Source organism: Bubalus kerabau, chromosome 1, assembly GCF_029407905.1.
Source record: "Bubalus kerabau isolate K-KA32 ecotype Philippines breed swamp buffalo chromosome 1, PCC_UOA_SB_1v2, whole genome shotgun sequence".
NCBI classification, from domain to species: Eukaryota; Metazoa; Chordata; class Mammalia; order Artiodactyla; family Bovidae; genus Bubalus; species Bubalus kerabau.
This window is the reverse complement of record NC_073624.1, coordinates 147816772-147840191: the sequence shown is the minus strand read 5'-3', so window position 1 is coordinate 147840191 and position 23420 is coordinate 147816772. Positions and strand designations below refer to the sequence as shown.

Here is a 23420-nt window from a genome sequence, read left to right as displayed (position 1 = left end):
TCTAATCCAGCAAAATCTGGGACTATAAGAAGTAAGAGTGGGTGATGAGGGTGATACCTCAAAATTATCTCCTGACCTAACATCACTGACCTAGCATGGAGTCTAGAGGGGCTGGGGTCGGGTGTGGGTGTAGAGAGAGTTGTAGGCTCTCAAGAGAGGGCTCCTCAGAAGGAGGAGATGAGATACCTGTGGAAATGGAAGACAAAAGATGAATCCAGACCTCTGACGAGTACTTACTGCTAATCCTAATCACCCTTAGTTACCTACCTACTGCCCTAATCATGTTCTAGTTAGTTATAGCCAGAAGACTGAAGAGTAACATATGCAATCAACCAGGGTTGGGGGACAAAAGAGAACGTGTTAGAATTTCCATGTTCACTAAACACTGTCCAAGGGGGATCCTGGCTGCTTAGTCCTGGGCGTTGCCTCTGACCGAGAAATTACCAAGCAGCCCTCTCATCAGGTTTCCAAGAACCTGGCGGTGGCGAATAAGGAGCACCAGGTGGGAAACACTGATGCTCCGGGTCCTGGGGAATCATGGATGCGTGTAGCATTCCCAGTTATAAATGGGCTCTTTGTTGATTTCATTATTTCCAATTAGTTTTTCAGGGTCTAAATGCCTCTAAATGAACTGATTAAAATCAAATTTGGAAAGCTACAAAACAGGACAAAACATAATAGCGATTCCACAAGAGAGCAGGTAAGTGAAGCAACTGTGAACTACTCAAGTCTCCCTCGCCGCGGCCCTTCTGCCTCTTAGCTTTTCCTCAGTTCTCTCGGCATCTTAACCTGACAGGAGCTACTCTTAGAAGCCCTCCTTTGCGGGCGAGGAGGGATGCCTACTGTCCCGGTTCCTCGGGCAGGTAGGAAGTGGTTGTGGGGGGCGAAGTGGATTGATCTCAGCCTTAGGCCTCTATCCCTTCGCCCACTCCCAGAGCTGTGGAATCAGGACCAGAGTCTGGGAGACCTGAGCTGGGATAAACTGAAGTGGGGGCTCCGCCACGGAAGAGCAGGATCCGGACAAGTGTCATCGGTTTCAGGGCTTATTGGTAGGAGCTTCTTGGTTGGAGACTTGTTTCCTTCCGACATGGTGAAGTGGGTGAAATGGTTAAGGCATTAGCTTAGATTAAGAAACATATCAGTGGCTTCTCTTTCTCCGGACCCTTCCAGGGGAAAGTACATTAGAGTCAACTTCCTTCACAATTGAATTTCAAGTCGACAGATTAGAGAGAATAACCAGAAAGCTATGTATTTCCTCTAAATATTAGATTGAGGGAAAATGGCAGGCCAGGACTCCTATGTGCTGTCAAAAAAAGGGGAATGCATGTGGTGTGTACCTATAAGTAGCAGGGGCCTCAGGTTCTATGCATAGTTACTTTTTCTTCTTTGTTATTCTGGTTCATCATGTTAAATCAGTAAGGAATATTAACCCAACCAATTAGTTTTTTTAAAGAAAAAAAGGATTACTCTTTTGGATTAAGAAATATTTCTTAAAAATGCCAGTTAATGTCAAAATTATAGAGGAGAATAGTAGAGTACACAAATACATTAGTAAAGATTAATTTGTTAAATATTTAGAAATATGACTCGAAGGAATGATGTAAAAAATCTGAATTTATTTTCCAGCTGTGGTCACTTAACCTCTCTGAGTCTCTGTGTTTCTTTGGCATTTAAAGGAGGGTAACAACAATTACAGTAATCTCACGGGTTTGGGACTATCTAAGGGTGAAAGTCGGAGAAGGCAATGGCATCCCACTCCAGTACTCTTGCCTGGAAAATCCCATGGATGGAGGAACCTGGTAGGCTGCAGTCCATGGGGTCACTAAGAGTCGGACATGACTGAGCGACTTCCCTTTCACTTTTCACTTTCACGCATTGGAGAAGGAAATGGCAACCCACTCCAGTGTTCTTGCCTGGAGAGTCCCAGGGACGGGGGAGCCTGGTGGGCTGCCATCTCTGGGGTCACACAGAGTCGGACACGACTGAAGTGACTTAGCAAGGGTGAAAGTTTCCCTTGTGGCTCAGCTGGTAAGGAATCTACCTGCAATGTGGGAGACCTGGGTTCCATCCCTGGATTGGGAAGATACTCTGGAGAAGGGAAAGGCTACCCACTTCAGTATTCTGGCCTGGAGAATTCCATGGGCTGTATAGTCCATGGGGTTGCAAAGACGTGGACCTGTTGAGTGACTGTCACTTTCAGGACAGCTCTCTGTTATTAATCTGATTGTGAGATGAGAGTTAATAAATATTTGTGGAAGAATTAACAAATGAATAGGGTCTGGAAAATTCTGCCATGTGGAGATATGACTGGGGAATTACAGGCATGGGGAGGGGTTCCTGTGGGTGACCCATGGCAGCAAGGGGATGGCATGAAGATGCTGGGTGATCATAAGTACAAGCCCATGTATGCTCTGAAGTAGCTGTATTAGAAGTACAGAAAAAAACTTCATCTGGAAGAAGGTTAACATTATAGTGAAATGGAAAAGTGTACAAAAGCCCTGAGGTGAGTAGAATAAAATGACTTAAAAAATGCATATCTTAAGCACTAAAATAAAAACCAATTAATTCATTTATGAAAACATACTACACTGATCCTAAAAGAAAAAAAAAAAAAGATTTTTAAGCTGCCTATCACATAGGTCAACCGATGCCATTATACCTACCGTATATATCCAGCCTGGCAGTGCAGGACACGATGCCCGCTTCATTCTTGGCTGACAGTGTGTACCATCCAGCATCTGATTTCTTGGCTGGCTGAATGAGGAGGCAGACATACCCAGTTGTGTCCTGGTGCATGCTGGAGAAAAGAAAGAGTATATTGCATTGTACCTGGAGAGAGTTTAGGGTTCCCAGAAACTCATTTTTATATATAGTAATTAATCCTAAGATCCTAGTTTATCCCTCCCCTTACCCTTTTCCCTTCAGTAACCATAAGTTTTTCCTATGTCTGTGGATCTTTTTCTATTTTGTAAATAAGTTCACATATAATTTTGTTTAGATTGCACATGTAAATAATATCATATAACATTTCTTTGTTTGACTTACTTCATCTAGTATGGTAATCTCTAGGCCCATCCATGTTACTACAAATGGCATTATTTCATTCTTTTTATGTCTGAGTAATATTCCACTGTATGTATATGTACGTATGTATCTATATCTATATGTGGACACTTAGGTTGCTGCCACGTCTTGGATTTTGTAGGTAGTGCTGCAGTGTTTCAAATGAGTTTTCATCTTTTCTGGATATATGCCCAGGAGTGGGATTGCTGGATCATATGGTAACTCTGCTTTTGATGTTTAAAGGCACCTCCCTGCTGTTCTCCCTAGTGGTTTCTCCATGGTGGTTGCACCAATTTACATCGCCACCAACAGTGTAGGAGGGTTCCCTTTCCTCCACACCCTCTCTAGCATTTATAATTTGTAGACTCTTTTTGGCTGGGTACCTTGTGGCATGCAGAACTTCCCTGACCTGGAATCAAATGTGTGCCCCATGCAGTGGAAACACAAAGTCTTAACCACTAGATCACCAGAAAGTCCCTATTATTTGTGGACTTTTTGATGATGGCCATTCTGACTGGTGAGAGGTGATAGGTATAGATACCTCATTGTAGTTTTGATCTGCATTTCTTTCATACTTAGCAATGTTGAACATCTTTTCATGTGACTGATGGCTATTTGGATATATTTTTTGGAGAAATGTTCATGTAGGTCTTCTGCCTGGGTTTTGGTTCAGTTGTTTGTTTGTTTTGACATTGAGCTGTATGAGCTGCTTGCATATTTTGGAAATTAGGCCTTTATTGGTTATGTTGTTTGCAAATATTTTCTCTCATTCTGTGCATTGTCTTTTCGTTTTGTGATAGCTTTCTTTGCTGTGCAAAAGCTTATAAGTTTGATTAGGTCCAATTTGTTTATATTTGCTTTTATTTTGTTGCCTTGGGAGACTGACCTAAGAAAACATTGCTATGATTTATGTCAGAGAATGCTTAGCCTATGTTCTCTTATGGGAGTTTTATGGTGTCATGTTTTATATTTAAGTCTTTAATTCATTTTAAATTGATTTTTGTGTATGGTGTGAGGGAGTGTTCTAACTTCATTGGTTTACATGCAGCTGTCCAGCTTTCCCAACACTTGCTGAAGAGACTGTCTTTTCTCCACTGTATATTCTTGCCTCCTTCATCAAAGATTAATTTACTCTAGGTGTGTGGGTTTTTGGGTTCTCTATTCTGTTCCATTGATCCATGTCTATCTGTTTTTGTGCCAGAATCACTCAAGGATATCCAAAAGCATGGGATATCTTTCCATTTCTTTGAAGCATCTTCCTTTATCAATGTTCTGAGCATATAAGTCCTTGACTTCCTTGGTCAGGTTTATTCCTCAGTATTTTATTTTGATGTGATTTTAAAAGGGATTTTAAAAAACTTTCTGATATTTCTTTGTTAGTGTAAAGAAATGCAACATATTTCTGTGTGTTAGTTTTGTATCCTGCTGCTTTGCTGAATTCATTCATCAGTTCTTTTGCAGGGGGAGGATTTTTTTTTTTTTAAGGTTTATATTTTGTATTGGGGCTTCCCTGGTGGCTCAGTTGGCCCAGGCTTGATACCTGAGTTGGGAAGATCCCCTGCAGAAGAAAATGGCAACCCACTCCAGTATTCTTGCCTGGAAAATCCCATGGACAGAGGAGCCTGGCGGGCTACAGTCTGTGGGGTTGCAAGAGTCAGACACGACTGAGCAATTAAATCACCACCAGAGCCAGTTAACAGGCAACACTGTGATAGTTCCAGGTGAACAGCAAAGGGACTCAGCCCCTCCAAACTGGCCTCCTATCCAAGCTGCTCGTAATATTTAGCAGAGTTTCTTGTGCTATATAGTAGGACCTTGTTGGTTATACGTTTAAAATATATGATTCATTAGTTCTAATGGTTTTCTGTGTAGTCCTTAGGGTGGAGGGAGTGTTTCTTAATATAACCAACTGGGCATGGCAGCATTTAACTTAGTTCAGTTCAGGAGGAAATCTGTATGTCCTTTCCTCCTGTTTTCTCTACATCTGTAGTTCTCAACCTTGACTGTGTAGTGCCATCCTGCATAATTATAGCAGAATTTCAGGCTGGGTGTAACATGTTTTGATAATTTACACTGAAGGGTTAACTCAAGTATATTCTCTGTTCTTGCTTATGTTTTACCGGAGGAAAATTCTGACCTTTTTATACTTAGACTTTTTAGATGCCAAGATTCTGTAAAAGGCAATATCCTTTAGGACAAATTTAGTTTACTGTGAAGAAATAATTCTCAGTGATAATTTCTCAGTGGCAGTTCCTGTGCACAAGCTGCCCTTGTGGCATAAAAACAAAATGGCAAAGAATTAAGGATGGTTAGGGGAAATTGGGGAACCTATTGGATCAGATGGTGAAGAATCTGCCTGCAATGTGGGAGACCTGGGTTTGATCCCTGGGTTGGCAAGATCCCTGGAGAAGGGAAAGGCTACCCACTCCAGTATTCTGGCCTGGAGAATTCCATGGACAGAGGAACCATGGCAGGTTACAGTCCATGGGGTCGCAAAGTGTCAGACATGACTGAATGACTTTCACTTCACTTCACTTCACCTCAGGGGAAATTAAACAAGGCACCCATTTAGAGAAACTGGATCCTTAAATTTACTTAAAAAATAGGCATGTAGTGACAGATGGAAAAGGAGTATTGCCATAATGTTTTGTTTTGCCTTTTTTTTTTGCCTTATTCTATTTTCACTTTTTACAGTCAAAAGCTTTTGTCTGGGTACTAATATGACTCATGACATGACACATGACAAAAAGGCAAATGACACGTGACACACAAAAAGACACATGACCAAAACATGCAAGATCTTTATAAATCCCTCAAACCTTTTCAAGCTTAAAAATTAAGGTTTTAGAGACTTTCCTGGTGGTCCAGTGATTAAAACTCTACATGTTGACACACACAGGGGGTGTGGGTTTAATCCCTGGTCAAAGAATTAAGATCCTGCATGCCATGCGGTGCAAAAATAATAATAATAATAAAGTTTTAAAATGGTGGGACATTATACAATGGACTAACCCTCAGCAATAAAAAGGAATAAATTCTTGATAAGCACAGTTACATGGATAAAGCAAATGCATTATGCAAGTGGAAGGAGCCAGATTCAAAAGGCTGAAGATTTATTTGGGCGTCCTGAAGAGCTTTGCTGAACTTGACCAAGTGTGGAGGCTGTACCTGATCCTCTCTCTGGTGAAAGGGATGGTCTCGTTGTCTTTCTTCCAGTAGAACACAGGCGGAGGCATGCCTATCACCCGGCACTCCAGTCTCACGGGGTGGCCTTCTGGAACACCGCTGTTCTGCAGTTTCTCCAGGATTACAGGTGCCTTCTTTACTTCTTTGGCTGAATGAGAGAAGAGCCATGTTAGTTTGAATAGTAAGTGCCTTGGGCTCCATGCCTCAAATTCAGGACAGTTCTGGAATCTGAGTGAGCACCCACCCACCCACCTTATCTCTTCTTTAGAACACTTCTCAAGCTTCTTAGTGAAGATCACTGCCTTGATAAAAGCTCCAAAAATGATTTTAAAAAGAAATGAGAAAACGGCCTCTGCCTATCTTTAAAAAAATTTTTTTTTAATTTTATTTTTTCTGCCTATCTTTTGAGAGACAATGCTCAAGGATTTGGATGTAACACACGTGGGATGCAAATGGTAGGTGTGGAATTAAGGGAGTTTCTTTTATTGCTCAGCAGTAAATGCTGAGAAATGATATATTTTATGTACTAAATATAGTTTGTTTTCTTTTTTAGAGGAGGTTATTTTGTAGAAGGTATATTGATTTTCCCTCAATATTTTACCTTGAGAAATTTTATTGCTCCATAAAAATTGAAAGAAGTATACTATTTAAAAAAAAAAATTATGTTTCATAAGGAGGCATTTTTATTTTCCCCAGCAGAATCAGTTAAGACAAAGACACCTCCTATCTCAGGGTTCCAGAGGCCATACTTTAGCAAAACAGTGGGAAAAAAGTAAAAGCTGCAACCAGTGTATCCTCGCAGAATGAGCTTTTCCTACTCTGTTGGGAGAGGGGATTAAGAGTGGAAAAAAAGAAGATAATACAGAGGAAACAGCTACTAGCCTAGAGAGAAGGTTAACATTCTGATGCCGTCCTGATTTATTTCAGGGGCCATGCAAGGGAGGTAGCAGGAGAAAGTTCAATGGAAGAATTCATTCATTCTGAAAGCTAATTCTAGCTGGACTAACACCCCAAGGGGCTGACACCTCCCAGGGGATGATGACTGTAGGCATTAGTGTTTACAAGACATCATCTTGTAAAGTAAGGGTTCATTTGTTTAGTTATTGATTGAATGCCTTCCATGTTCCAGGCACTGAGTCAGACATCAGAGATGCACAGAAGAACAAGCTTCTATGGCCTCAGAGGCTCATAGTCTCTTCAGGGAGGCAAAGAGAAAATAGTTACACAGAAGCCATGAGTGCTGTACGAGTCTCTCCTTTACTGAGTGTTGTGGACATAGAGGAGGATGTGCCTGGTGGGTCCGCTGTGCCTTTGTGGTAGCATATGCAATAAGTCTTAGAGGATGAGTAGGAGGTTGCTAGGCAAAGAAGGGCATTCCGTGTAAAGGGACCATTAATGCAAAGGCATAGAAGCTTGGGGGTAGGGGGAGACCCTGGAGTGATGAACTGTAGGGCAAGTGACCTGAATTTCAGTTCAGTCAGTTCAGTCACTCAGTCGTGTCTGACTCTTTGCCACCCCATGAATTGCAGCACGCCAGGCCTCCCTGTCCATCACCAACTCCTGGAGTGATAGTCAATTAATTAGTAATTAATTGATTAATTATTACAATGACTATCATTTATTGCAAGTATGATATACACAAGGTACCGCATTTTGTTTTTGGCTTACTGATATGTTTTCGAGAGCAATGTAGGAAACATGGCCCTTACTACAGAGAAGGGGAAACTGAGATGAGGCTCGGTGGGGCAAAGGACAAAGGAATTACGTCAGAGGCTCTGCATATTTGGGCAGTAGCTTTGGAGGGAGTCATGTTGAGGGGTCCCAGCAGCAAGCCTTACCTACTACAGTGAGCTCCAAGCTAAAGGAATTCTGCCCAGTTTTGTTGGTAGCAATGCAGGTGTAGGTCCCCGCGTCGCGTTGAGTGAGCGGGTCAATGAGCAGAGAGTGGACTCCGGTCTCCCTGACCAGCATCTTGTGGGAGGTGTCGGGGAGGACAGGCTGGCCATTGAGCAGCCACGTCAGCTCCGGGGGCGGTAAGCCACTCACCTAATAAACAAGAGGACAGCTGAGGCAAATGACAGACTGATGACAGGCAGATTTATTTGGTGGCTGACTTCTTCATCCTGATTTGGCACCACATAGATAGCGAGGGCATGTCAGTGGTGAGAAACCTCTCCATAAGGGCATCAGGACAAGAGGGATCTGGATGGATGGACGTGTGAATTTAAACTGTGTAGTATTTGGACCCCAGTTCAGGTAATGATTATATACTGGATTAAAATGAATAAGAATTAAAAAGCTAAATAGATAAAATAGGCCTGTAGCGTCAGTTTCAGAGATAATATATTGCTTACATACCTAACGACCAAGAGGTAGCCAAGAAAGGGGCAGACATTAAACCAGTGTTCTCAAAGCGGGCTGTGTGTTATCATCACATGGGAATATTTGCAAATCCTGATGCCCATTTACTATATTAAATCAGAATCTGTGGGGAGTGGACCCAGGCTGGGTTTCTTTTAGGATTTAGGGTGGAAGAAATTAACAGTCCATCCCAAATATTATTTAGGTAACTAATTTGAGGGCAAGATCCACCTAGAGGAGTGGATTCTATAAATATTTAACCTTAAACCTTTATTAATTTGCATCTTAATCTCCACAGCATTCTGCAGCGTCAGGGCAGAAGGAGAACTTAAGTTTCTGTTCATACTGAGAACTATCCATATGCTGTTCAACTGAACCTAGTTTCCGGTGGAAAAGTTAGAATATATTATAGACTAGTTAAAGGTGATGGATGTTAGCTAGTATTAGAAACCAGCTTCTGTTTTCATAAACTGCTTTGGAGCCAGTGACTATAATTTTTTCAGAGGCTGTACCTCATAGCAGTTCATTTCAAGGATGTAAAAATCATCCTTATGTCTTTATGGTAATAAAGACTTTTCAGGTACCATACGGAAGATGTCTGAACTACATCACCTCTTTGGTTGTCTTTTACAAACATAGAGTTAACTTGATATGATACTTTCATCTGGTATTAAATGCTCCAAAAGAACCTTACGGGTGGAAAAAAGTGGTCTCTTTCTGTCTTTGTTCCTCAGTCACCTTTCACCAAAAAAAAAACCCCCCCAAACCAACTATAAAACAAATACAAACAAAAATAGGTGCATACAAACAAAAAATTACAAAATATGAACAGGTCTGGCGCCAAAGATGGTGCTAGAGGCTACCTTACAGTCCAGGCGGCAGAGGCGCCCCTCGTGAGCCACCATATCCCCAGGAGCCTGCAGGAAATGTGGTCGGAAAAAGCGTTCCTGTAGGGGCTCTTTGTCTCTTTCTTGCACTCGGGACCTTCCTCTAAAACAGCAAGCATGTTCAGGCATTAAACACTAGAAACCAATTCATAAACATATGACGTATAGGTATTTAGGCATGGCTATAGGGCTTGGAGAAAGATTTCTTTGGGGGGTGGGGGTAAGGGTTGCTGAATCATAAAGAAATAATAAGTAATAGCGTGGAGCTGATGTGAAAAGAGAAAGTATTAAGTATCTCACCACTGTAGGATTATCTTGTGAGATCTGTAATTAAATAAGCAGGCTTTAGCTTTTTTCTCTGTGAAGTCATTCTGGGTTTCTGGGTTAAGTGACTCAGCTCCCCTTGCCTTGGGTTTGGCCAGTTGTTCAAAAGTTTCAAAATAAACAAATAAATCAGTATTCAATCTGAACCTCAAATGAGAGCCAAAAGAGAAGTCCTGTTTTATTACTCAGAGCAAGGCAGCTGCAGTCCCTGTGTCTCTGAGTAATAAAATGTAACCCGGCTTATAAATTCTGCCAGACCATTAAAGATGATCATGAACCTGAATTGATTAAGACTGACCAACAGTAACAGCTGTTCTTGAAGAAGGGAAAAAAAAAAAAAAACTGAAGAAGAAGGTATAGTTGTAACGGTAGTGAAATACTGTATCTGAAACATAGGTCACTATTTTTGTTTCTTTGGTAAGTCTAATTTAATTCATCCATGTCAGCAACTATGAAATGCTTTGCTAAGACTTTGTGGCACCATACGACTCAAGAGAAAGTCAGGCTTTCTCTTCTTAACATTAATAAAGTCAGAGAGGAGGAAAGTTAGCTGCTATGTTGGAGACAATTGTTATGTTGGAGATAACGACAACAAAAATCTTTTATTAGTATACATATACTCATTAACAGTTTCTGTTTTTTAAGAAAAAGGTAACTTAGTTCAGTCTGATTTATATATTATATGCACAGGTGCTAGGGATAGTTACAAATTTTGAACATTAAAAATGTGCTGTGAACCAATACTTTTCCAATTTAATACACTTGTGAATCACCTGGGGATCTTAGTAAAATGTACATTCTGATCAGTACGTCTGGGTGGGGCTTGGAATTCTGCATTTGGCAACAAGCTCCCAAGTGATGCCAATATTTCAGGTGGAGGACTACACTTTAGGTGACAGTTTATAGGCCCAATACTTCAGTGCTCATTGCAGCAGGTACATGCTTGGGAGGGGCTGGGGAAGTGAGGTTCTCACTGTCTTTACCTGTGAGACTGACCAGCAGCTGTTAGTCGACTTCGGATGGGCAAACCTTGTACCATCAAGTGGCCAGAACAACTGATTCTCCCCTGAGAAACAGAAAATGAAGGAGATTAAAATAAAAAGAACTCCCTACTTTTTCAATATATATACGTTTTTCTGGACCAAAATGTTATCAGCTTTTGGCTATTACAAGTTTTTTGGAGGGGGGATAAAAACAATATAACTCTTTAAATTGCTGTTAACATTTCAGGGGAAAGGATTTTTAAGCATATTGTGATGCCTTTCATTTTTAAGATGAAAATGAACAGACACAAATGTAAAAAAATTGAGTTCTTATGCACTTAATATTATTTGCAGGCACATGCAGAGATCATGGCCAAGTGTTTTTATGCTTTCCTCAATAGAGATTATCTTCAAAACTAACATTTTAATAGGAGTTGGTGAGAGTAGAAATCATAGTTCTGTACCTCCTAGTCTCATAGTAGTTGGAAATATTTATTCTGCCATATTTTTGTCCAGTTTTATACTTATTTATTTATTTATTGGAGTATAATCACTTTACAATGTTCTGTTAGTTTCTGCTATACAACAATGTGAATCAGCTATGTATACATATTATGTACACATAATATGTATACATATTCTGCTAAGGGGGATTTTAAGTCCTGATCTCTTCAGAAAAGGAAAGTGAAATATTATGACTTTCCAACTTTTACCAAAAAAAGAAGAAAAAATTTTATGAGTGAGGGCTATTCACAAGTAATTTGCTTATTCTCTAAAGAACTAAACATAGCAAATCATTCTCTGATAGATTGATTTATTGACTCTTCCAGAGAGTCAATGAGTTGATAAACACAAGATGTACTCTAGAGGCCTGAGGCATATCGTTAGTGAATAGATGGTACTAATGTCCTCTTCAAAGGCTGAAGAGTGGAGTGACCCATCAATGGCTGACTAGTCGTGTAAATTGTGATCCTGTGCTCCAGTTACACACAGTCTCAGCGCTCCTCATTCATTTTCCTCAGCAGTCCTTAGGAACACTGAAATCCACTGCCCCTCCCTCAGATGCAGCACAGCGTGGAGCCCGCGCCTCCACCTGGGGGTTGGCGGCCATGATGGTGTAGTTGCCGTCGTCGTCACTGCGGGTGGAGCTAATGTGCAGAGAGCATGTCCCGTCTCCTGCTCGCTTCATTTTGAAGTGCTCATTTCTCTTTGAAATCTGCTTCCCATCTTTGAACCAGTAAACCTGAAATGAACAACAGACAAGGAGACTATGCACACTTCTGTACATCTTTAGAGGATCCTGATATAAGGAGTAGGATAAGGATAAGGCCTGGATGGATTGCCATCTCGACAACTAGTAACCCATCCTTGACAAAACAGAGAAAAATTATCAGATGTATTACAATGACAGTATAATATGTGCCTCCACGTGTACATATAGAATATTTAAGTAAAAAATTACAAATAATTTAGGATGGAGAGAAAGCTTTTGATTATTTTTATTGTACTTTATAATTAAAAAGCCACCCTAAGGGCCAGGCAGGTCTTCAGAGGCAAAATAATGAAAACTGGGATAGCTCAAAACGTTTCCTGCTAGAAGTCCCAGATCTCAGGGCCTAGAATAGCTGACCTTACTTGAAAGGATAGTGTGGTGTGTTATACCAAGTGGAATGAGGCCAGGATTCACTTGCTGAATTCCTCATCTGACTAAAATTTAAGTCTACATAGTTTTCATGTTAAGTTCTACATGTATCAAGGGGTATCTCTGAAAGACAGGTGAGTTAAAGTATGGTAGCAGTTGACCTTCTCTGCATTTCCTGGTTACCAAACCATACATGCTAATGCCATGTTAATGTTTGTGAAAGCAGAGTGAAGAGATTCCCTGCTGTAGACATTCCGGGTGTAAATCCTCTCTCAGCTGACTGCCAGAAAATCTGGTGACTCATAAGATTTTTCACCAGCCAGTGATAACGATATGACATTTTCTGCATTTACCAACCTAATAGTAATGATACAAATATAGCTCGCTTTGTTTAACAGGTTGGCTGTGGATATTCAGTAGATATTAAATAGAAAAAAAAAAAGTATCAGATTGGTGAATTTGATAGTTGAGAGGATCAATAACCCCAAAGAGAGGATTGTGACTAAGAAAATTTATTTTCAACATTTACAAAAATTTTAACATGCCCATAAGTAATCTGATTTGTTTTCTGCCTACTTAATGATTCTATTCCTGACTGTATCTTTTTAGTCAGATTATCTGGCCTTTGTTAATTTTCTGGTATTGGTTTGTATTCTCTGTATAGATGTTTCACTACAGTCGGATAAGGCTTTCTTGAGGGCACTGAGTCTACAGATTTGTACTCTTGGTTGACTGACTGGCTGTTCATCTTCCCCTACCTTTGGGACAGGTATCCCAACAATTTTGCAGGTGAATGTCACTGGAGAGCCTTCGGTGACCCGGAAGTGCTTGAGTCTTTTGTCAAAGATGGGAGCTATACACTTGCCCGTGGGGATCTCATCATGTTGGATTTCATCATCTGATTCATCAACAGGGGTGCGTTCCAAGCGAAACTCTATTTCATTCATCAGCCTCTGCTCAAAGCTTGAGATTTTGTACTCCTGTCAAAATGGCAAACATGTTTTAATGTCAGTTTCTGTGGGTGAGGAAGAACGTGTTCATCAGTATAATTTGAGGATGAAACTTTTGAAGATTCAAATGTTAGGTTCATATCATGGAACCTCCATAAACCAGGCACGTTCCATTTCCACTTCCTCACGATGGAGCACTGAAGGAGATTTGGGTCTCTACTGCAATCCCAAAATGTCCTGATTCCTCATGGAAGCAACCTAGACGCCCATCAGCAGATGAATGGATAAGAAAGCTGTGGTACATATACACAATGGAGTATTACTCAGCCATTAAAAAGAATACATTTGAATCAGTTCTAATGAGGTGGATGAAACTGGAGCCTATTATACAGAGTGAAGTAAGCCAGAAAGAAAAACACCAATACAGTATACTAACACATATATATGGAATTTAGAAAGATGGTAACAATAACCCTGTGTACAAGACAGCAAAAGAGACACTGATGTATAGATCAGTCTTATGGACTCTGTGGGAGAGGGAGAGGGTGGGGAGATTTGGGAGAATGGCATTGAAACATGTATAATATCATGTATGAAACGAGTTGCCAGTCCAGGTTCGATGCACGATACTGGATGCTTGGGGCTGGTGCACTGGGATGACCCAGAGGGAGGGTATGGCGAGGGAGGAGGGAGGAGGGTTCAGGATGGGGAGCATGGGTATACCTGTGGCAGATTCATTTCAATGTTTGGCAAAACTAATACAATATTGTAAAGTTTAAAAATAAAATAAAATTAAAGTGCATGCCAAAAAAAAAAAAAAGTCCTGATTCCTCACCTTCATTATGGAGTCCCAGTAGAATCTTGTAGGGAATGGAATGAAGATGGAATGTAATTTCCGTTGCTACTAAAAGTGTCCATCTTGATATATAGAACTATCTATATGGTGTTTTGGCAAAACTATTCTGAACTGCATTCTAGTACTTGCCTACATCACCAACTTCCTGTCTCTACTGGGTTTTGCCATCAGAAAACCTGTGTTCATAAATCTCCATTGACCCCATGCTTGCCTTCACAGTATCTCTGCAGCCTTCACAACAAAACTATTTGAGATAATTTTCTCTCTTATAGCCTCATTCCCTTGTCACCTTTTCTTTCACTAACACACTCCAGTTAAGTTTGTGTTCTCACAGTTCTCCTGAGATTGCTGCTGTCACGGTCTTCTTATTTGCCAAATCCAGTTGTCACTTATCTGTTCTTGCCTTACCTGACTTCTGAGCAGCATTAACACAGATGACTACTTTCTCCATTAAAAAAAAAAAAATTATTTATTTATTTGGCTGTGCCAGGTCTTAGTTGCAGCAGGCAGGATCTGTGATCTTCGTTGTGGTAAGTGGGAGCTAGTTCCTTGACCAGGGATCGAACCCGGTCCCCTGCCTTGGGAACAAGAAGTCTTAACCTCTGGACTACCAAAGAAGTCCTTACTTTCTCCTTTGTAAAACATTTTGTTGTTGTTGTTGATTTCCATGACACTGTATCGGTTTTCCTTCCCTTTCTCTAGCTGTTCCTTATCAGGTTCCTTTGCTAGCTCTTCCTTCTCTGTCCTAGATTGTCTCATCCAGTCTCACAGCTTTACCTGCCTTCAGTATGCCGATAACTCCACATCCATGTCTCTCAGTCTGGTCTCTCTCCAGAACTCATGTACCCAATGATCTACTCTATAGCATGAAAGTCATAAACCCACCAATTTATTCTGTGTCATGGCTTGGGTACCTCATGGACACTTCAAACGTAGCCTGGTCCAAACGGTACACACTTGGTTTCTGTTCCCCAGAGAATATACTCCTACCCTGCTCGTTTCCAATTTAGGAACCGGCACTACTATCCATCCACTTGGTTAAGTAGTTAAACTGGTGTTTCTCACATTAGCTATGGTGAAAACCAAATTTTAAAAATTGGTAGTTTTCAACCTGTTCTTCTTGTAAAATAAAAATGAATTACTAGAAAAATGAAATATTAAAAGCACGCAAGATTATGTTTGATAGACATAAAATTTATCTGTCAAATGCTATAGAAATTTCTTATTGGTTACTTTCAATTTCCATAGTTATCTCAAGGTGGAGAGATGACAGCTTGCAAATTGGCATAGGTTTCAGACCATGCTTTGAGTGCACCAGGTTAACTTAAATCTAGAACTTATCCTGGATTCTTGTCATTCCCTCTCCTGCCCTGTTCTATCAAGCTCAAATGTCACCTCCGTAAAACAGCCTTTCCAGGCATTTCATCTAAAGTAACTCCCTATTGTAATTCTCTACAGAGCATTTCTTGCTATCCAGTATTATTCTTTTTAAAAAACTTTTGAAAGATTTATTTTTATTTATTGATTTGGCTGTACCAGGGCTTAGTTGTGGCACCAGGGATCAGAACCTGGGCCCCCTGCATTGGGATCACAGCGTCTTAGTCACTGGACCACCAGGGAAGTCCCTCCAGTATTATTCTTGCTTGTTTGTTTATTGGTTAAATGATTGAATATCTCTGAGCATGTTAGCATCAAAAGAGCAGAATTCTTGTTTGTCTTGCTTCCAACGATGTCAACAGTACATATAATAGTGAGTGCCTGTCTCATGGCAGGTGCTCCTTGAGTACCCAAAGAACAGAAGAATACATGAGTGACACGGAGGCTGTCATTTGTTCCTGCACCACTGTATCCTTGAGGAATCCAGAGCCAGGGGCCTGGGGTGAGGGGGAGACCTTTGGTTAAACTTGTGACTCTAGTTAACCATAATTTTATGATTTAGGTAGGTTCCTTGCAGATGATACTAGCATGCCCCTGAAGTGAATTTGGGAGCACCAGGCTGATTTGCATCTGCCCCTATTCATAGGCAGAATAAGTGAGTTCAGGACTCATGAGATGTAATCTCAGGCTATTAAATCACATCACTCATGTCTTCTAGTTATTGTTTTATATATATCACTGCCTGAATTTGTGTAGAATTGGCACTTAGGAAACACAGAAACCAAATATTTCTTGGTTTTAATTTCTCAGAACCAATTTTAAATCTTTCTTCTCAGCCTCGTCTTAGACTGGGTAAACAAAATAAATCTACAGCAGCTCTTTCAGAGTAGGAAAAAATTATGATTCTCCAGTTAAGTGTATTCATTTTTCATCAGATAACTCAAACCAATTAAAGTAAAAGATTGTTCACTTCTAATTTGAAACCTAATTTAGTTTAAAAGTATTATGACTATTTTCTACATTTTGGGAGTTTTTTTTATAGTTAATACTTAAAACTTCCAGCTATCTACCTATTAGTTTGAACCATATGAATTTGCCATTTATTGAGGATTAAAAGTGGTAGAATATCAGCAATTTCAAATTATTCTCCCTAATACTATACAATGAGCATATTTTCCATAAATACCTTAACTAATCTTACAAATTTGAAATATTTCCTATTCTTCAAAATTTAAAAATCCCACAAGGAGTTCATTTTTCATCTTTGTTGAATTGCATTCATGCTCCCAAATAGGTATTATTTTTCCTTTTAACAGATATGTTTATTTTTTGGATGCTTAGGAATAAAACCAGTGAGTTATTTTATTCCCTTACTATGTGAGGTTGGTACTAAGTTGCTTTATTATTTTAAAAATAATAGTCAGATGAATGATTCTCATAGTTTGCAAACCTCACATGAGATCCTGGAGTTCAGGATAACCCAGGCTTTTTGTGAGGGTGTCAAGAGGTCTCAGGTTCTATGGCAGCTCATCTTGTTTTGTTTAAGTCCCCAGATGCCCAATCCATTCCATACCACCTGTAGCCACTATTTTAGTGGAGTCCTTGATCCAAGCTAAAGAACCTTCTCTGCAGCTTCTCCTACCACATAATGAGTGAGGGCTGGTCAGTTCCTGGCTTTCTATATTCAAAGTGTGAACTAATTTTTCCAAACAAGTATTATTGTGCATGGTGGTAAGTGTTGATTATGTGTATACTTCAGGGACAAATAGGTGATAGATAAGGCTTTTAGTACTTGCCTGAGAATATAAAAACTGCATTGTCTCCATGCATTCCAATCTTTAGGAACTTGATTTTACCCAGTTGGGACCTGATTTTATGGAATTTTTAATGTTTGAATTGATTTAACCAAAGGAACCATAGAAACAACATAATGAAAATATGCACATTTTGTTTTGCTATAAAAGTACACTTATTGGTTATATATTTACTATTTTACCAGTACTACAAATAGGGAGGTAATGAAAACAGATCACTCAGTGAGTTATCTAAAATATACTATTTGTTACTTTGTACTGAGGATACAGTTGTAACCAGATCTTAACTGTAAGTTTCTACTGAGGTAACAGAAATTTCAAAGCAAGTGTTCAAGGACAGGTTAGATAATTGAGATTCTTCATCAGAAATACAAAACAGTCAGGAAGGAGAAGATCCAGTGAGATGACTTTGGAGAGAGCTAATAATGTTTGTCTCATACCTCCAGTCCCAGAGTACCTGCGTTTCACCTCCAGGCTATTAAGGGAGATTAAATAGACCCATCTGTAGCACTTACTGTTCCTCCAGTGGGTTGGTATCTGACTCCTGCCTAAGGAATCTAGGGTGAGAAACAAGGTGGGTTATTGTTGGTGGGCAAGTGATGGCTGCTTTCAGTGGCCCACATGAAATCCTGCATGGTGTCAGGTCAGAGGACCTGTGATGATTCCTGTCATGCACATGCGGACCACCTATGACAGAAAGCCAGCATGGGCTCAGCTTTTGTCCCCTTGTGGCTGGGAAAGGAAGAAGTCAGGAACAGCAGTTAGTGAAATGGGAGATGGAGGGAGCAAAAAAGAGAGAAGCTGGCCATACTTCCTTCCTAGTTTTAGATGTCCCCATTTGTAGGGGGTCCCTGGGTGTGGGGTGTTTGTGTGTGGGGTCTTATTCTTGAATAAGGGTTAGGGTGTTAGTTACTACAGGAATTGGACATTGCATGTTTCTGGATCAAGACCGTATTTTGCAACAAAGAAAACATAGAACCTTATGTGAACTAAAAGTGGTCAAAATACTTTTGCGATTACCTCATATTTGAGGTGGCCAGGAGCAGGAGAAGGATTACCCCACTGAATAAATTTAAAAGGAGAAAGGGAGAAAAAATAAAATTGCATTTAAGATACAATTGTTTAAGGTACCAGTTATATGATATATGAGTCACAGATGCACAACCAAATAAGAATACTGTAGGTCAAGGCGTTTCTATGAAAGATTTCATAAAATATTTGGGGAGTTGATTCTTAGGAAAAAGGAAACTATGCAACTGTGTGGCAGGAGTATGTGGCCTGTTTCTACAGCAGCATATATTTACAACTGGGATGTTTACAAAGATGCATACCATGTCCAAAGCAGGAATTGGTGTAGGGTTTTTTTTTTTTTTTTTTTTTTGAGGAGGGGAGGGGTGCTTTGCTCCTGAGAGTTGGTTATCCCAGGAATAACTACTCCTCTTATACATAAATCAAGGTTGTCATTCCAAATTGTGACCGATGAGATTCAGGTTTTCTAAGGACATTTGCAAATAAGCAATATGTTTAAGTTAAATTTGAATGTGCTTTCTGCACTGTTCTGCACAAAGGTTGTGCTACTGAGGCACTATGGGTGGCTGTGCACTTTGAATTTCCAGGACTGGATTCGTGCTGTGGTCTCCATTTTCCCTTGCCTTGTCCTCTTTGTGAGAAGAAGCAGGAGTTTCTGTGAAGTCTGCTTGTAGGTGATGTCTGTGCTCAAAGGAGAGAATATTTTTCTGTGTAAATCTGGTCTGTGTGGCCAGCAAGTCAATGACATATGGCCCATCCCTTCCAGGCTTATGTTAAAGACCTTAAGTGAAAATGAATTGCAGAGAATTTCAGTTGCTCTATGAAAGAAAATGAAAAGCCAAAATATTACTTCAGAAGAATATGCCACTTGAACATATAGGTTCTTTTTTTTTTTTTCCTTTAAAGATAATCCTCTTAAGGCTGATAGTTTGACAACTTGAGGCATTTGGTTTCCAGCACACATCTGCAGAAATTTCCTTCAAATTGTCAGAGTGGTAGAGAGTACTTTCCTTCTGCTGAGAACCACACTGTCATGATATACTCTAATCAGATATGTCATTGCCAAGGTTCCGGATTTCCAAAACATGGGGCATGATCTGACACTCAGTGCCCTGAGCTGGGTTCTGAGTCTGGGCTTCGGGGCAAATAATCAAGTAGGATCAAACCAGCTGGAAGAGCCTGCTCAAAGGGCTCCCAACCAACTCTGGGTACAGTGTGCGCTAAAGGAAGTTGTATGCGTTAGAGAAGGTATTCTCCTTTGTTCCTGGGACAGCCCACAGTATGGGCCGCAGATCAAAGATTCCTAGATAAACTTTAACATACAGAGGATGTCTTCTTTTACCATGTATCTAATACTACATGCCACCTTCAATAGAAATAACCAGGCTTCATAGCCCCCCGCCCTGTCCTTACTGCCAGATTCTTAGAATACTATAATAGGCACTGGTGGTACAGCATTCTATAAAACAGACTCTCCTGTGGAGGAGGCAGACCTCCTTTAAAAGTATTTAAAAATACTTTAAATCCAAATTTTGTCTTTAAGAATAAATAATCACTAAATGATTCACAGATTTACCCTTAAAGCTTCAGTTAATGCCAGAGCTTTGCTTAATTTTGCTATTTTTTAAAGTTTTCATCTCTTTAGTCAGTTGATTTGGAGAAGGCAATGGCACCCCACTCCAGTACTCTTGCCTGGAAAATCCCATGGATGGAGGAGCCTGGTAGGCTGCAGTCCATGGTGTTGCTAAGAGTCAGACCCGACTGAGCGACTTCACTTTCACTTTTCACTTTCATGCATTGGAGAAGGAAATGGCAACCCACTCCAGTGTTCTTGCCTGAAGAATCCCAGGGATGGGGGAGCCTGGTGGGCTGCCGTCTATGGGGTCACTCAGAGTCGGATACGACTAAAGCGACTTAGCAGGAGCAGCAGCAGTAAGTTGATTAACATAGATTATTATCATGGTGGATAGTATCTATAATTAGGTATAATCAGAATCCCTGTAGTCAAGTGAGATATTTTCTATAGAGATGCAACAAATCCAAAATTTTCTCCTTGGTCAAAAGTTTCATTATCCTATCTGAAACTAATATAAATCCCAGAGTTGTGACTTAATTCAACAGATATTCCCTGGGCACCTACTCTGGGCCAGACACAGCAGGGGTGCAGCAATGAGCAAGACCCTCCTCCCCCGACTCCAGCTCTCAGGGAGCTTGTGACTAGTACATCCTGGGTGAACCCACAGCAGATGACATGGGGACACTTCATTGTTCCATCACTCAGGGTCCTACCATGCCCACGGTGAAAAATGTAAGGCCAGTGACACATGGTACTCTTATTAGAAAAGAAATAGATGGCAAGATTATTTATTTGTGCTCAAGGGAGAATTTTCATTAAGAATTCATGGTAAGAGATGAAAGAGGTAAGATTTAAATAGAAGAAATGACTAAGGCGGTTACAGAAGAAGGAGATTAGAGGAAAAAAAGGCAGAGCAAGAATTAGGTACTTATATTTTTTCCTCCTTGTCATACAGGGGAGTATCTGGGAGCCACACTTTTAAAAGCTTTCATTTGAAAAATGGGAGGGAGGATCAGAATAAAGAGATGGGAAGGTTTCCAGAGAAATAAGGTCAAGGATGAAAGTTGAAATAAGACATTAAATGTCTAAAGCTAATGTGGGAGTAAAAAAATAGATCATCTATATTCCCATGTACCTAGAATGCAGGTATAGACAGCTGTCAATACTCATGTTTCTTTATGATTCTTTTCCACTTTTTCTAAACAAACTTTCTTCTTAACTTCATCAGCGGGCCACAGCACATTTAGACAGTTCTTCGTGACTTTTCCCCTATTGTTTCCCAAGACAGCAGTGGACAAAACAGTATTGTAATATGGCCTCAAAACTTCCTCAGATCAACATCTACCAACCTAATGCAAGCATTCCATCTCAGATAGCTCCTTAGTTTCCTGAATTGCATTATGTAGCTTGGGTTTCCTTCCATTTCATTGGCACAGAATGCTGTGTAAGATCAATTCTGTAATTAACATACTGTAGTAACTCTAAGAAGAATAATCGTCAGAAGAAACTGACATGTGTCACAGTTTTCAGATGGGGAGGCTTGAGATACTTTTTGAGACTCCAAGTCCTGCTGTTAGCCTTGAATTTAATTCATGATGGAGGCTTAATAGAGTTCTACTGGATTTATAGCACTCTACTCATGGAAATTCATGTTTACATGTACTCACAGTTCAGATAAGAGAAAAACCCTACTTTCCCTTGAGTTGGGCAATGGACTAGCATGAATCTCCCTACAGAGTAACCATAAAGGTAAAACCAGACAGTCCCTGTGCTGACTTGGTATCATTTTTACAGGGTTCTAATCGCTCCCTGTCTGAGTTGTAAAAGACAGTCTGAACACAGCTCTGATGTCAGTGATACTTAGAAGGATTAACAACCACAACTGTGATGACAGTATTATAGGAAAACAAATCTGTGCTGGACAGAGCAACGTTTATGGGGTTTGGAGGTAATTGTCATAAAACTGCAAAAGACTGCAGAGGATCAGGGAAAATGTGTGAGTGTCTTGGAAACCAGGCCTCTGGTTCCTGTTCTACCACTGACCTGACAGTTTGACAACTGTGCCTCAGTTTCTCTATCTAGAAGATGGAAGAGAAGAATAGTTGCCTTGGTATTTGCCTCCCACATATGTATGAATTTGATGAAATGATATATGAAAAGTGTACTTGATTATGGCAAGCTTAAATATTTCCGATTGCTTCAAGTCAATAATTTAAAGTCAACTTTAAAAAACATTTTTAAGCATTATTTTGAGCATTTTAAAAAAGATATTACTTGATGTGAACCATTTTTAAAGTCTTTATTGAATTTGTTGCAATATTGCCCGTTTCATGTTTTGGTTTCTTGGCCCCGAGGCATGTGAATCTCCCCTACCAGGGACTGAACCCACACCCCCTGCATTGGAAGGCAAAGTCTTAACCATTGGACCACCAGGGAAGTTCCAATTTTGAGTACTTGTAAACACTATATTCAAAAGAATCCACTCAGTAAGAATTTCCCAACATATAATACACTAGTAAAATACTGTGTATCAGTGGCTCCACTGGAAGTAAGATTTAAAAACATGAAGGAAAGCAGCATATGGTCAGGGGAGTGTCGAACCTTGTTTCCAGGGTCACTTATATCACAGACTGCACAATATTTGACATACAGTTTTCCTAAAATTTTATGTTCTATTTCAAAATCGATTTTAATCAGTTTCTACCTGAGGAAATAAACCAAGAGTTAAATTATTAAAATATATATCTGCATTTAAAAAATAATCACTGTACAGAAAGCAAAGATAAATGGCTCAGGACTTCCCTGGCGATCTAGTGGTTTAAACACCATGCTTCCACTACAGGGGGCATGGGTTTGATTCTTGATCAGGGAACTAAGATCCTGCATGCTATGTGGCACAGACGAAAAAGAAAAACTAGTTCAAATAATCAAATTTCATATAATGCTTGCATATGACTTTCCTTTTTCTCCTCCAGTGTAAACTAGAAAGCAGGGGGTTGTACAGGTTGAACCACAGGATATTGGCTAATGGCTGTTTCACACAAACTTTAACCTAATGTAAAGATTGAGAAGAACTGGTGAGCAATCCCCAGGCACATTAGGGTTGAAGGAATCAGATAAGAGACAGCTTGGAAATCCAGAGTTCCTTCAAGTCCAGATCACCTCAAGGCTCAGATATTGAAATGTCTCAAAGATGTGATGGTGTTTGCCAATACTGAGCAGAGGATTGCTGGAATGGAAAGCAGACTATCCAGTCCCTCTCCTTAACCTACTCTATTCTAGGTAAACGCATGTAAACAAGTAAACTGAATTAGCTATTGGGCTAATCAAGAACTGTGGATCCATGTGGACAAGTTTCCTGTGCAAACCATG

General features: G+C 40.1%; 1 protein-coding gene and 1 long non-coding RNA gene across 5 annotated transcripts in view; one reads left to right on the top strand and one right to left on the bottom strand.

Moving 5' to 3' along the window:
- MYPN (myopalladin) overlaps positions 1-23420 on the bottom strand; it is a 114553-nt gene that overhangs the window by 8988 nt on the left and 82145 nt on the right. For all 3 annotated transcript variants that reach the window (XM_055590938.1, XM_055590927.1, XM_055590918.1), the window contains 7 exons: positions 13205-13426; positions 11898-12047; positions 10805-10887; positions 9474-9600; positions 8088-8295; positions 6232-6397; positions 2664-2797 (listed from right to left, as the gene is read on the bottom strand). In XM_055590938.1, coding sequence (XP_055446913.1) covers positions 2664-2797; positions 6232-6397; positions 8088-8295; positions 9474-9600; positions 10805-10887; positions 11898-12047; positions 13205-13426 — 1090 coding nt within the window. The remainder of the gene's footprint in view (positions 1-2663; positions 2798-6231; positions 6398-8087; positions 8296-9473; positions 9601-10804; positions 10888-11897; positions 12048-13204; positions 13427-23420) is intronic.
- The window catches only part of LOC129659513 (uncharacterized), a 41480-nt gene continuing 18435 nt past the window's right edge, over positions 376-23420 (top strand). Inside the window, exons 1-2 of one of the 2 annotated variants that reach the window (XR_008718105.1) lie at positions 376-502; positions 602-700. This is a non-coding gene — a long non-coding RNA (uncharacterized LOC129659513). Of the gene's footprint in view, positions 503-561; positions 701-23420 lie in introns of those variants that run through there. The other variant, XR_008718103.1, reaches the window with a different exon arrangement.